The sequence below is a fragment of the Glycine max genome, chromosome 19, assembly GCF_000004515.6.
Source record: "Glycine max cultivar Williams 82 chromosome 19, Glycine_max_v4.0, whole genome shotgun sequence".
NCBI classification, from domain to species: Eukaryota; Viridiplantae; Streptophyta; class Magnoliopsida; order Fabales; family Fabaceae; genus Glycine; species Glycine max.
This window is the reverse complement of record NC_038255.2, coordinates 35151332-35167233: the sequence shown is the minus strand read 5'-3', so window position 1 is coordinate 35167233 and position 15902 is coordinate 35151332. Positions and strand designations below refer to the sequence as shown.

Below are 15902 nucleotides of genomic sequence, written 5' to 3'. Positions count from 1 at the left end.
AATCCATGTGATTTTTTTAATCAGAAAAAAGATAAATTTTTATTTATTAACACAAGTTGATTCAACATATATAAAATATTTAATTAAGATTTTAATTATATTTTCCCGATTTATAGTATAAGAATTACACATTAAAGTTGGTAATAAATAGATTCATATCTAATTAGGATGTGAGTTCGATTTGTATTATAAATGTAAAAATTTTATTACTGAATAATCTATGAGTACTTTTATAAATTTTATTTGAGTCTTGAGGTTTATCTTATCTCTGGTGAACTCTTAAGATCCTCATATAAACTTTTCATTATTCATAAAAAATCTAAACTTTTTATTATAAAAAAAGATTCTACGTCAAAATTTTGTTACAAATTCACATATAATTTATTGTTTCTATTACTTATAAATTTTGCGTTCCTATTAATTAGATGTCCATGTGTAACATTTCACTTCATAAACAAATACACTAATAAACAAGAGTTGATTGAACAAGATCTTGTAGGCGATATTTTAATTTTAATTTAACAAATAAATGTAGACAATCCTTCCAAATCCGCTTTTTCAATACCAACATACTCTTTAGTAAAAACAAAGAAGATTTTGCTGGAGATTCAAGGTTTTTGCTGTAACGTAGATTTTACGCTAATGCAAAAGATTTTATTCGAGGTCATAATTTATCCTTATAAAACTAAATGAATGGCGAAAAAAAAAGTATCTCGGATCTTATATGGAGGAAAATTAAAAGATAATATTTTCTTCATTTTTATTATAAACAATAAAAAATTACTTTATTATTAATTTTTTTTACCTCTAATTAACATCATAAAGTCTATTAATAATTATACTCATTTTCACATATAAGTGGATGTATTTGTTGAGCTGTCAACAAAAGAATACATACTCATTGAGAAGAATTATTTTTTAAAATTAAAAATAAATGTAATTAAAAAGAACAAATTAAGAAATAATAATGGTTCAAATCAAGTTTAAACCTAGTAGGATTTTTATTATTTTCTAATGGGTTAAACTGGTTTCTGCTTATTAATTTCATATCAATTTTTTGATGAGTCTAATAGACTCACCAAATTAGATCACTTATTTTGAGTTCATAAAAAATGTAAATAACTAACATAAATATTATAATATAATAAGTAACTCACATTAATTAATTAATTAGGAATTGTAAAATTCTTAACAATCTCGCACTTGAGTTTCATATTAACTTTAGACATTTATATTAAAAGTCTTTAGGCGCGCAATTGTATGCTATTTTCTTTAAAACTCCTCTTTAAACAATTTGATCCATCTCATATAGTAACACGGAACCGTTGCAATTTTCATCACTATTCAACATGATTGAGCTACAATGATCACCAATGTCACATATACTTGATGACATAGATCAAATATGGATAAGCGACATAAAAATAACATGTAATGTGATCTTATTCATTTTCATTTCCAACTAGTTCAAACTTTATTCTTTATAGAGATCAATTCAAACACAACATAAATATTGCAAACAAAACAAGCTCGAAATGAAATGATAAACTTCAATGTTATTTCTACAAAAAATCCAAACAATACAAATATATGAAAAACATAGGATATAAAATACAAATAAGACTCTCATTAAACTAAGGTACTATTAGGAACTACACCTATATGAATAGTGTGCCTATGAAAAATTTTAGGTACCAAACCTTTAGTAAGTGGGTCAGCTAGCATGGAATCAGTACCTATGTGTTCTATGGAAATCTTTCTATTTTGAACTCTTTCCTTAACAACTAGAAACTTGATGTCAATAAATTTTGATTTGGTTGTACTCCTATTGCTGTTGGAGTATTGAACTGTTGACTTATGATCACAATAAATCCTTAATGGTCTTTCAATGCTATTGACCACACAAAAACTAGTGATAAAATTTGTCAGCCATATCCCATGGTTGGATGCCTCAAAACAAGCAATGAACTATGCGACCATGGTCGAAGAAGCTATAAGAGACTGTTTAGCAGACTTCTAAGAGATAGCTACTCTAGCCAATATAAATATGTATCCAGATGTGGAGCATTTGCTGTCTTGACATCTAGCAAAATCAGAGTTTGAGTATCCAATGATCTCCAAATTTTTAGACTTTTGATAAGTGAGCATGTATCATTTTGTTCTCTTCAAGTAACTCATCACACGTTTTGCTGGTTTCCAATGTTGCATTCCATGATTACTCAAATATCTACCTAAAACTCCTACTACAAATGCTATACCGGGATGAATGCAAACTTGAGCGTTCATTAGACTTCCTACTACTAACGCATAAGGAATATTTTGCATCTCTTTTCTTTCAAGGTAATTACTGGGGCATTGTTTGAGACTAAATTTGTTTCCTTTGGCTATCGGGGTATCTCCTAGTTTACTATCTTTCATGCTGAATTTATCTAGGACCTTATCGATATAACTTTCTTGTGACAACCTTAGGATACCTTGAGAGTGATCTCTTAGTATCTTAATACCTAACACAAAAGAGACTACCCTAAGATCTTTCATTTCAAAAATTTTCGTCAGAATTAGTCTTTTGTAAGAAGCCAGTATTGCTGCTAGCAAGTAGTATATCATCAACATATAATACTAAGAATAAGTATTTACTCCTACTGAACTTGTGATATACACAATCATCAATTGCATTTACCATACGAGGCGATGACTTGATGAAACTTGTAATACCATTGATGGGAAGCCTGTTTCAGACCATAAATAGATTTATTTAGTTTATAAATCATAGACTTTGAGTCGCTTGATATATAGTTTTCTAGTTGCATCATATAAATTGTTTCTTCAATGTCACCATTTAGATACACAATCTTAATATCCATTTGATGTAGCTCTAAATCATAATGAGCTACCAGTGCCATTATTGTTCTAAAAGAATCCTTTGATGATACTGGAGAAAATGTTTCTTTATTTTCAATGCCTTCCTTTTGAGTAAAACCTTTAGCGACTACACAAGTCTTATATCTCTCAACATTGCCCTTTGAATCCCTTTTGGTTTTAAATATCCATTTGCAATCAATAGGTTTTGGACCTTTAGGCAATTTGACAAAATTCCAAATGTCATTGTCTTGCATAGATTTAATCTCCTTCATGGTATCGATCCAATTTTGAGAGTTAGAACTATGCATAGCTTGACAGAGTTGATTAGATCATCCTCCGTTAAACCAACGTCATCCTCATGCTCTTGGAGAAAGATAATATAATCATCTAGGATTGAACTTCTCCTCTCTCTAATAGATCTCCTTAATGGGACCCTTTTGATTTTAAATATCCATTTGCAATCAATAGGTTTCGCACCTTTAGGCAATTCGACAAGATTTCAAACGTCATTGTCTTGCATAGATTTCATCTCATCCTTCATGGTATCAATCCAATTTTAAGAGTTAGAACTATGCATAGCTTGACAGAAGTTGATTAGATCATCCTCCGTTAAACCAATGTCATCCTCATGTTCTTGGAAAAAGATAATATAATCATCTGGGATTGAACTTCTCTTCTCTCTAATAGATCTCCTTAATGACACTTTTTGAGGTTGTTGTATAGGTATTTGAGGGAGAACCTCATTGTTGTCTTGTTCTTGAACAATGTCATCAACAATAATTGAAACATTATTTTCTATGGAATTATTTCTTGAACAGTAATAGGTATGAGGACTTGAGCACTGTCAATAATAGGTTCTTCCTCAAAGACAACATTCCTTATGTTGTCTTCCTTCCCAAACTCAACTTCCTCAAGAAATCTTGCATTTCCTATTTCAAAAAAGGATCTTAAAGTGAGATTGTAAAACTTATAGCTTTAAGAGCGTTCGACATAGCCAACAAAATAGCTATGACACCCTCTACCCCGACATACATTTTTATATAATGTCATGCATGAAAATACAAAATTATTTAAAATGATTTTATTTTAAGCATAAAAGAGCTCATGTGGGTAAAAGATTCATATTCGCGTTAATCATTAAATAAAAACTTGTCAAATAAGAGTATGAAAACATCTCTGGCCCAAAACAAGGTCATCCATTTTTTTTAAGGAAACAAGTTAAGCAATGGAGTAATATAAAGTAACAGTTCATAATATTATGCAAATAATACAAAAACTCATGTTTCAATGTCACATCCTATCAGAGCATTGTGTTGCAGCGTCCTCTAGCATGAAGTTTTCCATAGCTATCCACCTAACCATCTGCTCTCACGAACACAAAGTTTGAGATCATCACAGGATCCAAATATAAACAACACCCATGGAGTGAGCTATCACATTCCTAACTAAAATACGAATAAACAAATACAATATAAAAATATTTATCACACAGCTCAACTTACTATAATCCATCTCATTTCACCACTTTATCATTTAAAACTCATCTTTCAATCGCCGATCACATTACACATGAATCACACACTCGATTCAAGATGTAACAACACTCACCAATTTCATAATAACGAATTTGCAGGCATTATGCAACAATCATACTAATACTTAAGTCTATATGCAATGTGGAGCCATGTGAGTGAAAAACAACACCAGGACGCTTAGGAGTACATAACAAGACATGCCACACAATGAGTATGTCAGACCACTCTCACGAAGTAAAATCATAAAGTGACCAGTCATGGTCACTCTGTTTTGTGAGAATGCTCCAACCATATGGGATCAACATAGACTTAAAGGATCACTCAAACCGAGTGTATTTACCGTCAAGGCCTAAACTCTGAAGAATCCGTTAAGGCCTCACCTTCCTGATTCAGGTCCAACCCTTAAAACAACTTTTGCATGCAGACACTGCTCATGAATTATACAATATCCATGACCTCACACTTATTTTCAAACACATTTAGCACAATGCGTTACAATTTAACACCTCATGTTCCTAACTTAGAACCTTACACTTTCCTTTTAACACCTCGCGTACACACTTATTCACAACCAATTTTCATGTCCATAATTTTAATATATCACATCATCACAATTCACCATCACATGTTTATGTGTATCTCACAAATCAACACATATTCAATTTATCCATTACACACAATTTCGATCACAATTTCATGATCCTAATATAACAATTTATCACGCTAATCTAGTAAATCTTGTCCAAAATACAAACAAATTATACGAAAATGCTTCTCACAACATGGGGAGTAAAAAACCTCAAACAATTTCACATAATCATATAAGAAGAATTTCAATATAATAAACATTCCAAAATAAACCCCAATTTGATCCTCTAAGGATCCTTACATATGCTGATTCTAACCATAATTGCGATAAATCCATTCCTTACCTCTAAGCGGGCTCATGTGTGTAGTTTAGTAGTGATAGCAGCATCTCTAGCGGTTTCCTAAGATTCCCCAAGCTTTTCCTCTGATTACTCTGCTAGGGTTTCCAAGCATTAGAGAGAAGGGAAAAAGATTATAACCTTCATTGCATAGTCTTTGTGTGATGAACAATTATCCACCCATAGATATTATTTTTCAAATATAACGATGATCCAACGGTTAATAAGTCCGGAATTGTAGTTTTACTAGGAAAGATTTGGGTGTGTGTGGGAAAATGAGAGGTACGTGTGGGGGGTGTTTCTTTCACCATAAGCATTATTTCACAAATTCTAATGGTGGGGATGCGTAGAAATAAGTTCCAAACTTGATATTAGAATTGCACGATGATCCAAAGGTTAATGAATCCGAGATCATAGTTTTAATGAGATAGGTTTGGTTGTATGTGGAAAAAAAAGAGGATTTGAAGAGAGGGAAGAGAGAAAACGAATTTGAGAAGAAGATAGGGTGTAGAGATATCGTAAATGTAAAAATTGAGCTAATATGTCTATTTATAGATATGATACTCTTAGCCTATTATTTACTCTATTTTTATTTTATTTTATTATTTTATAAACATGAACCCTATCAAATGAATAAATAAAATATCCTTTTTTATTTTTCTTCAAACCATTATTTTAATTAATAAAATTATTTCTCCTTATTTATTTAATTATAAAAACCTCATTATTTTTTTTCTAAAAATCTATTTATTTTTAAATAAAATCATTTTAAATTTATTTTACGAAAAATGGAGTGTTACGATAGAATCTAATTGTTCTTGAATCTAGCTTTCTTTCATGTGGCCTATAAGGTCTTACCTCAGTCCGATAACCCCAAATATGCAAGTGTTTAATGCTTGGTTTTTTGTCAGTCCAAAGTTCATAAGAGGTTTTGTTAACCGCTTTCCTTGGCACCCCATTAGATGTAAGTTGCGGTCTTTAAGGCTTCTTCCCAAAGCGACTCTTACAAAGAAGAATGACTAACCATACTTTTCACCATATGCTTAAGAGTTCGGTTTCATCGTTTTGCTTCACCATTCATGCTAGGTTCACTTGACATAGTGTATTGTTGAACAATTCACACTCTTTGAGAAAAAGCGCAAAAGGTCCTAGACGTTGTTCTCCTGATCCATCATATCTGTCATAGTACTCACCACCACTGTCAAATTTGGCAACCTTAATTTTCTTTCCAAGTTGAAGTTCAACTTCAGCCTTGAAACTCTTAAAAACGTCTAGGGATTGAGACTTCTCATGTATCAAATATAGGTCATGTATCTAGAGTAGTCATTTATGAACGAGATAAAATATTGTTTCCTGTTCTAAGGTGTTGGAAAAGGACCACAAATGTTCGTATGTACTAATTTCAAGATGTTTTTAGCTCTTTTGGTATCTAATTTCCTCATGTTTGTTCGTTTTCCCTTTATGCATTCAACACAAACTTCAAAGTCTGATAAATCTAAAGGTTCAAGAATTTCATCTGACACAAGTCTCTGAATTCTCTGTTTAGAGATATGACCTAAGCGTTTGTACCATAAGGTGGTCTTCTCATTTAATTTTCGTTTTGTACCACGTGGGTTTGTTTGTAGTATTTCATTATAGGAACAAATGACATCTAACACATATAGATGATAAATTAAAGAACTCGGAACCAATCCAATTTGAATTTTGGTAGAGACTAGCTTTATTATTTCCAAATGAACAAGAAAAATCAAATTTGTCCAAACTAGAAATTGAAATCAAACTTCATCTAAAAGACAGTACAACAAAAGTCTCAAATAAATCCTAATAAAATCTAATTTTCAATTGTAATCTAAAAGTTCCTATAGCTTCCACCACAACCCTTTTGTTGTCACCCACAAATATGAATCTTTCATCATGTGTGGTTACACTTATGTGCAGTAGCACCAGAATCCACCCAGAGGTATCTTTAGGTTCAAAAGCTAAATTAATAAACACATCATGGAAAAATGACAAAATTTTTTTTTTTTATAAAAAAACAAGACTTCTTATAAGTGAGTTCCATTGCTTGGAAACTCATTCAAAGATAAGTTCTTCTCTCTAAGATTGTTAGAAAGATAATTAGGAAACCAAAATTACAAACATAGCAGTGGATTTGTTTCACATATAATCAATGCACAAACAATTTTTATAACAATACATAATAAAAAAATAAATATAATAACAAAGAAAAATTTAGAAAAAGTCTAGGTTGAAGCGCCTGAGTTATCTTTAAAGAGAAAAACACTATAGAAAAAGCTATACATAAGCAAAAAAAATAAATAATAACCACGAAATGTTAAATGCCTCCAACAGATAAAAAGACTAAAGACTTAATCAAAATACAAGTTCTAAAAGATAGGAATGAATAGATAAGAAATAATTTTTATCTTAAAAAAAATGATTGAGAAAAAGAAAATATATTTAATTTAAATATTAAATTATAGGAAAATATTTTTCAACATTTTTAATAACCATTAGATTTAAATCTAATGGTCAAAATCACTGCCGGAGAAGCAGCATAGCCGCAGACAATCCATACACGCTTATAAGTAGATTTTTTAAATAGAGATTTAACTTTTGTTTTTTCTTTTTGAAAAAATAAATAGTACTTTTATAAAATGTCAAGTATAATTATTGATGGAAACATCAATAGCTAATGTTGTTAACACTAAAATATACATGCATGTAACTATAATAATTGCAATCTAAGTCCAGTACACGTCCTACTAGTTAAGCGTTTACTGAAACAAAAAAAAATACAAGTGAACGTGGTTCTTTGAAAGAAGCAGAGAATTCTACGCCATGGCCATGTGAGATGTGTCTCGGTTCTTGAGCTTCCAATTCACTCAGATACCATATTAACATGTTCTTCTGCCTCTCCAAGAATCTTCCCTGCTTCTCTCCTCTCTGTATCCAGTAAGTTGTTCCAAACTTTGACTCTCTTTTTATTAATAACCAATTTGTTCTCTTCTTCCTTCATTCCTCATCTTGTATCGTTGTATGTGTGTGTGTTTTCTTTTCTCCTCCCATGATTTGGGTATTTTAATTTTAATATTCTTGAATAAAGCATATTTGAATTGAATCCACCAGAATTAACTGTCTTTTCTGCCCCACACATGTAGATGCTGCAACTGTTTTTTTTTTTATTTCTTTTTTTTATTATTAACCTTCTATTTGGCCAGCCATTTACAATATCTTTGAGAATATATTGCAAAATTATGTTTGAGACAAAAGTAATTTTACCAACGGATTAGGACTCTTGCTTTTGCATTGATCTTATTTTCATCCATTGAATTCGCATTGGAACACGTGCTACAACATTTCCATCTACAAACCAAACATCACTTAATGGTCATGATGAAAACTGTGTTCAGATGAGGGTTTTTTCATTCCCAACTCACTTTATTTGAGTTGAATTCCATCACTTTTATACTGTAAAAAAAATGTGCCAACTATGCTCATGTGAAGTCCCATCCTTTCTCCCATTCATTATTACCTCATCAAGTCCATATCATCATTAATGCTAGTGAGTGAGTCAATGTCTTCATATTATCACTGTTTGCCAGTGTCATGGACTTAAGTTGTGAAAATGAATGGTTGGTTTGTGTAGGATGCTTTGCTTGAAAGGATGGGGTGCACTTACTCTGTGTATAGGAAGAAAAAATCAAGCTTCCCTGAAGTGGTGGTCTTTGTTCCATCAACAAGAATTCCGGTTCAATCTGATCTCCAAAGGATGGTCAAGGGTGTAATTCCAAGGGATCTTGCTGATAAATTAACTTCACTAAGGAATCAGATAGTGTTGATTGCAGAGGATACTGGTGTGCCTTTTGCTTTTCACTTGATATGTGTTGTTATATTTATTTTGTTCATTTGTTTTACCTGCTTCTTGAAATATATAGAAGATTTGAAGCATGAACACCAGGTTATATTAATATACCTGAACGTTTTCACCACATAAGACAATAAGTGGTCCAAATTTTGAACTTATATTATGCATCTCTTTCAATAAGTCCACTTCTTCAACTACTAACATTCATAAAGATACACCAAATTTCTTATAGAGTGAACAGTAAAGTGTGAAAAATGTTATGCTGATCTGAAATTTTAATATTTTGTGCAGGTGGGTCAGCTATAGCTGAATTGCGGCGAGCTTTGAAAGAATATTTGTCTGTTCTGATTGGACTTACAAAGAAAGGTTTCCCAAATTGACACATAACCCCCCCCCCCCCCTCCTTCAAACTCTTATAGAATGAGTATTTTCTCTTCATTTCTCAAATGGGTTGTGACTTGTGAGTGATTTTCATTTATTAACAGAGTATGGTCCTGAAGGACTAATAGATTTCAAGTGGAAAAATTTAGAAGATGGGAGACAAGTATGGCCATAAGCAAACTCATTCTCTATTATTGTTTTTTTAATTGAATTTATAGTTTTTTTAACATGGTAAAGTCCAATTGGCAGGATAGCAGTATATCAAATACCTGGTTTGAGGTGCTATCTTCAGTTCACCTTATGGCTATGCTGACACTCTCTGACGCTGACTCACTGATGATTCCAAAGGATCCCTCAGGGTCTGGATTCAGGGTTGTATCTTCAGGTTTTGTGCCAATCCACAAGCTTTAGCCTTTAGATTCTGTACTAGTGAAGCATGAAGTAAGATCCTATTAAACCATCCACACGTCGAACAATCATTAATCATTGCATGTTTGTATTGTCAGATAGCAAGAGGGAAGCAATTGATTTGTTACTCAAGGCATCAGGATACCTGGAGTTCTGTGTAAGGGATGTTCTTACTCGGATACCTGCTGAAACAAAGTATGTTTCTCAATAAATTTTTAGTTTTGGACCTGCATTGATCACCCTTTAATAAACTACATTCAAACAACATCCAGGAAAACTTTTCCCCACGACTTACAGGAAGGTGTATTGGAGGCTATTGCTATTCAAACACTAGGCCAGGTACTTGTTGATTCTCATAGTGAACAATTTACGTATTTAATTCTTATAGGGTACAATTTAAGTAAACAACTTAATTTCACCAAGAAACTTATCATAGGGTGTGTTTGGCAAGTCACTAGAATCTTATAAGTTGGTTTGACCAAAATAAGCTTGTTTGGTACAAGACTTATTTTAGTTGTTTCTAGCTTATTTTCATTTGCTACTTCTTAACTGAATAAGCTTATTTTAATTACCCATAAATGTGGATTATGACCCTCATAAAACTCTTTTTAGCTTATTTAGATAAGATTCACCAAGAAGCATGTGATAAGCTAAAACGAATTTATATCATAAGCTTACACACACTTTCCTTGTCTACTTCATTGTAATTGTAGAATGTTCATCCCTGAGTTATATCAAATATCATACATTACAGATTTTGTTAGTTCTAATTGTTGGATTGTGTACATGATTTTCATTTTATTTGCTCTTCTTTTGATATGATATAACCAGGCACAAAGCCCCATTTCTTCATCTTTGATTCTATTGACCAGTAGCCAATATAGCTTGTAAAACAAGTCCCCTTCAGATTGGGTATAATAGTTCATCTTGATGATAATTTAGGGAACTGAGATTCAACTTGGTCTTGCGGTGGAAAGTCAGAAGGCAACTTTGTCTGTGAAGAGGAGGTTGGCATGTGAACAGCTGATTTACTTTACTCAGGTTCTTATTCAATCTTTTGAGCCTCTACTCATCATTAATGTTTTAAATCACTAACTCTATAACTGCAATCTGCTTTGCTTCATGAACTAGTTTAAGAGATTTTTTTCCGTAGTCCAATATTTCTTTTTAACACCAGTTTTGTATGTTCTATTGCTGGTTGTTGTTTCTCAAACAAAAATGTTTCACTTTCTTGAGCAGGCTTATCACTGCTTGTCAGGATGCGACATCAACCAAGGGCATGGAAGGAAGCAAATTCGATTTATCAAATGGAAGTTCCTTGAAGCCAAGGTTAGTAATAGTAATGCTATCAACATTGATTAAATACTTCACACCCCACCAAAAGATAAATCTTTGACACATCCAATTAATAATATATGAATTTAGTTGGAACTTGGAATACATTCAGTGTAAATATTTTTTACATTGTAATCTCCTCATGAATTGACATGTAATTAAAAATTATTGACTTTTGTAACAATTGTTTAAAAAGTTACTATGTTAGAATGATTTCTAATTAGTTAGACACTTGATACGATGGCGGCATATCAAAATTAACTTATACTACCTCCGTTATATTTAGATATTTAAGGTTAATGTATACAGATTAAAAAATATTTAATGAAAATATAATATTATTATATTTGAATTAAAATATCCTTATTTAATATCTTAATGCTTGATGTCTAAACGACCAGTAGGGATATTATATAAAGATATATTTGAAAAAAAAAGTAATTAAACATTAAAATTTTAAAACATCTATTATTTTGATATGAAAAAAAAGGTTAAAACAACAAAAAAACATGGGAAGGAATGATAATATATATGATCCATACCTTATTCCTAGTTACAATTTTGTCAGGCTGCAGCCTACTACTACCATGGTCTGATCCTTGACAAGGGTAGTGAACCAAGCATCCACATTGGTTCTGTGTCTTGTTTTCTTGCTGCAGAAGAGCTTCTGGCTGAAAGCAAGAAGGCCTGCTTAAGCTTTTGTCTTGCACCTCCAGTGACAAGGTTGGTTTTGATCTTTGACTCTAATCTGAGATGGTTCTTTTGTGATATTCCTTTATCTAGACAAATTCTCTATTTCTTTGTCAAGGGCTCCTCCACTCTGGGGTGCTATGAAATTTTTACACCAGAAAATTCCTGAAGTTGCATCAAGGAAGTCCCAGATGTATGGTTACCTCTGGGAGCAAGAGAAGTAAGGAACTTTCTTTGTATACAACTCAGATTAACTCATTGGAAAAAAAAAATGTGTTTTTAGTCCTTATATTTATTGCCAAACTTGATTTTGGTCCTTATATTTTTTAATTTAATCCTTCAACTTTAAAAAATACGTGAACTTAATTCCACCTTAAGTTTAAACTTATTATTTAGTGATAGTTTTAACTGCTACTATTAGATAAGTGGTTTTAAACTTTAGGCACAATTATTGTTACAGGTGTTTCATTAGCATAAGTCATAGTTTGTTGTAACCAAACTATGATTGATGTATATAAAAGGGTACAACGAGTTATAAGTTAATTCATTGCAGTACATTTTTAATTCAATAAAAAAATAGGGATTTCTACACAAACTTCTATTTTTTAGTTCTTTTAGTTTTGAGTGGCTTTTATCAAATAGTTGCAGATCTGTTCATAACAGATTGGTATTAGTAGCTTAGGTTGTTCGTTTTCTGGTAGTTTCCGCTCTCAACGACTCTGGGTTTGTCTCTTGAAGTATGAGGACGATAGGATCTGCAAAGTTCGATGTCGAAAAGTTCACGGGCAAGAATGATTTCAGTTTGTGGAGACTAAAGATGCATGCATTCTCGGTCCACTGAAGCTTGGCGGAGGCTCGGGAAAGGGAAGAAACATTACCCACTACACTTTCAGAGAAGGAGAAAAGTGCAGTAACCATCTGGTTAAAATTGGAGAACCTGTACATGACCAAGTCCTTGGCCAATCGTCTATTCTTGAAGTATAAACTCTACATTTTCAAGATGATGCCTAGAAAAACTCTTGAAGATTACATTGATGATTTCAATAAGATCATTCTTGATCTAGAGAACATTGAAATCAAGATGGATGAAAAGGACCAAGCATTGCTTTTGCTACGATCATTACCAAGTTAGTTTGAAAACTTGTCAGATACGCTAATTTATGGCAAGGATTCAATCACTTTGGAAGAGGTACAATCAACTCTGTATTCGAAGGAATTAAAGAACAAATCAAAGGAAAAGGAAGATTCAGAGACGGATTTGTTGGAGTGCAAGTGTGAGGTGAAGTCCCAAATTGAGTAGAAGTGAAAAAGTTGAGTACCATATAAGTGAGGAGAATACCCATAAACTTGAGCCTTAAGATTTTGTGTTAAAGTGTGGTGTTAAGTTCCCTTATGTGATTGCTCATGGCTCATTGGTGTAAATCTCCCCGGTGTTTACTCCCCTCATTTCCCCAACAGATGGGATCTCTCTTGGAAACCGAAGTTGACATCGAGACTGAATTTGGAACTGAGTCTGATACTAGATAGGAAAGACATGGGAGCAACTAGCAAGATCATAAGGCTGCTAGAACACTCTTTCATTACTCAGCAGGAATATGTTGAAAAGATGTTGATGAGGTTTAACATGGAAAATTGTAAGGAGGTTCTCATTCTTTTAGCACAACATTTCAAACTTTCAGCCAAAGATTCACCTAACACAGATGAAGAGGTAGCTAAGATGGAAAATGTCCCATATGTGAGTGTTGTGGGGAGCCTCATGTATGCTATGATATACACACGATCTGATTTAGCTTATGCCTTAAGTGTGGTTAGCAGACACATGGGCAAACCAGAAAACAACACTAGGAGGTAGTAAAATGGGTGTTTAGATACTTGAAAGGGACATTTGGGGTTGGCTTGATGTATCAAAAGCATGAGGATAATGCTGGAAAAGTCACAGGGTTTACAGACTCGGATTATGCAGGATGTTTTGACACTAGAAGATCACTTACTAGATTCATGTTCAAATTTGGAGAAAACATAGTGAGCTGGAAATGCAATATGCACAATGTGGTATCGTTGTCCACTACAGAGGTTGGATTTATTGTTGTGCTAGAGGCAATAAAAGAGGCAATATGGATGAAGGGAAAGGGCACAAAGTTGGGAGCAAAAGAAGTTGGTGTAAGGATTTATAGTGACAGTCAGAGTGGTACTCACTGGGCCAAAAATCAATTATACCATGAACGGACTACATACATAGATGTGAGACTTTATTTTGTTAGGGAGTAATTTCCAAGAAAGAAGTGAGCTTGGAGAAGTTGTGCACGAGTGATAATCTTGTAGATGTGTTTACAAAGGCTATCCCTAGTGATATGAAATGATTAATTTCATTTTTTAGTCGATTCAATCTTATAAAATTGATCATTTTGGAGAAATAAAAATCGAGTAATTTTTCATTTTTTTCTAAAAAAAATGTAACACATTGAAGTTCATCATCTTCATCATAAATGATCCGCTTGTCCGGAAATGACCTGATCTAATAGGAAAATCTCAATTCATTGGGCCTTTCAATACAATCAAATAGAAAGCTCCAAGGACGCCATATCCCAGGAGCCCAAACAATCTGATTGGAAAATTCTCCTCTATTTGTTGTGGATTGAGGACTCCCCCCCTCTTCAAACTTCAATTCATATTTTTCGTAGAAAAATCTCGATATTGTTTATTGTAATAAAAAATACTAAATTGGTTAAAAAAACAAACTAATGTTTTTGAAAAAAAAATATTATTGAGTCATATGAATTTAATTCAAGCACTGCCTTAGAATTCTTCAAGTGATGAACAGTAAAGTCAAGCCAAGGTAAAAAATTGTTATATAAATGGCTTTAGACTTTAGCTGCAATTGTTGTTACATGTGGCTAATAGTTTTTACATGTGTCTCCTTAGCCTAAGTCATAGTTTGTTGTAACCAAACTATGATTGATGTATATAAAAAGGTACAATGAGTTACAAGTTAATTCATTATTGTACATTTCTAATTCAATCAATATAGATTTCTCCACAATCTTCTCTTTTTTTAGTTTTAAGTCACTCTTATCAAACAATTACAGATCTATTCATAACAGACACAAAATTGGAAGATGGTTAATTTTAAATATTTTTTAAAGTTGGAGAAATATATTCATCAATTCAAAAGTACTAAAATCAAATTTGACCGAAAATACAAGTACCAAAAACACATTTTTTCCTGACTCATTTGATTTATAACCAAATTCCTAATTTCCTTCATATAATAATGAATTATGCAACAACTGAAAATTTGTTAATGATGCAGGGGTCTTCAATCATTGCCAGACCTTCCTGAGTTCCAATTATCATTACGTCCAGATGACTATGAATTGCCTGAAATTGATCCGGCATGGGATAGTGAAAACTGGGAATCTCTTGGGCAGCCATTGAAGGAGCACCTTAGAGATAGTGATGAGCATGATGAGAATCCAACTGATTGAGAAATTTGAATGGTCTTCTTTCTTTTGTATTTTGTAGTTGAATACATGCTTGAGTGTCAGCACTCTTTTATACATGCTAATATTATCATAGAATATCAGGGTTAGTATTCATTATAACGATTATATGACTCCCTAAGTTACAAAATCTTAGTGAATGACAAACTTATCTCTATATTCAACAATAAGATATAGCCTTATTAATCAAAACCAAATGGCTTTTGACTTTTAAACCAAGTGGGAGCAAAACTTGGTTTTTGAAAAAGTTCAGAAAAATTTATAAGAAAGATTATTTAATTTTTTGAATTTTATTTAATTGGGTTATTTGAAAGCCCAAATTTGCACAGGTAATTTTCTAGATGCTTCTTCTCTCATCCTCTCAAATTTTATTTTTATTAGTTCTCCGGTTCTACTT

At 32.4% G+C, this 15902-nt stretch overlaps 1 protein-coding gene across 2 annotated transcripts; it reads left to right on the top strand.

Moving 5' to 3' along the window:
• The first annotated feature begins 8117 nt into the window (after nt 1-8117).
• On the top strand, nt 8118-15601 carry LOC100786306 (uncharacterized). 2 transcript variants are annotated; one of them, XM_006604117.4, is made up of 12 exons: nt 8118-8278; nt 8973-9180; nt 9483-9557; nt 9677-9735; nt 9822-9957; nt 10079-10175; nt 10253-10319; nt 10923-11021; nt 11220-11309; nt 11884-12038; nt 12124-12225; nt 15316-15601. In XM_006604117.4, exons 2-12 carry the CDS (start codon nt 8991-8993, stop codon nt 15488-15490), a joined length of 1245 nt encoding a protein of 414 aa, XP_006604180.1. In that variant the 5' UTR covers nt 8118-8278; nt 8973-8990; the 3' UTR covers nt 15491-15601. The 2 variants fall into 2 exon arrangements, with proteins under 2 accessions (XP_006604180.1, XP_014626926.1); XM_014771440.3 differs by lacking the exon at nt 8118-8278 and adding an exon at nt 8350-8888.
• Nucleotides 15602-15902: the final 301 nt, after the last annotated feature.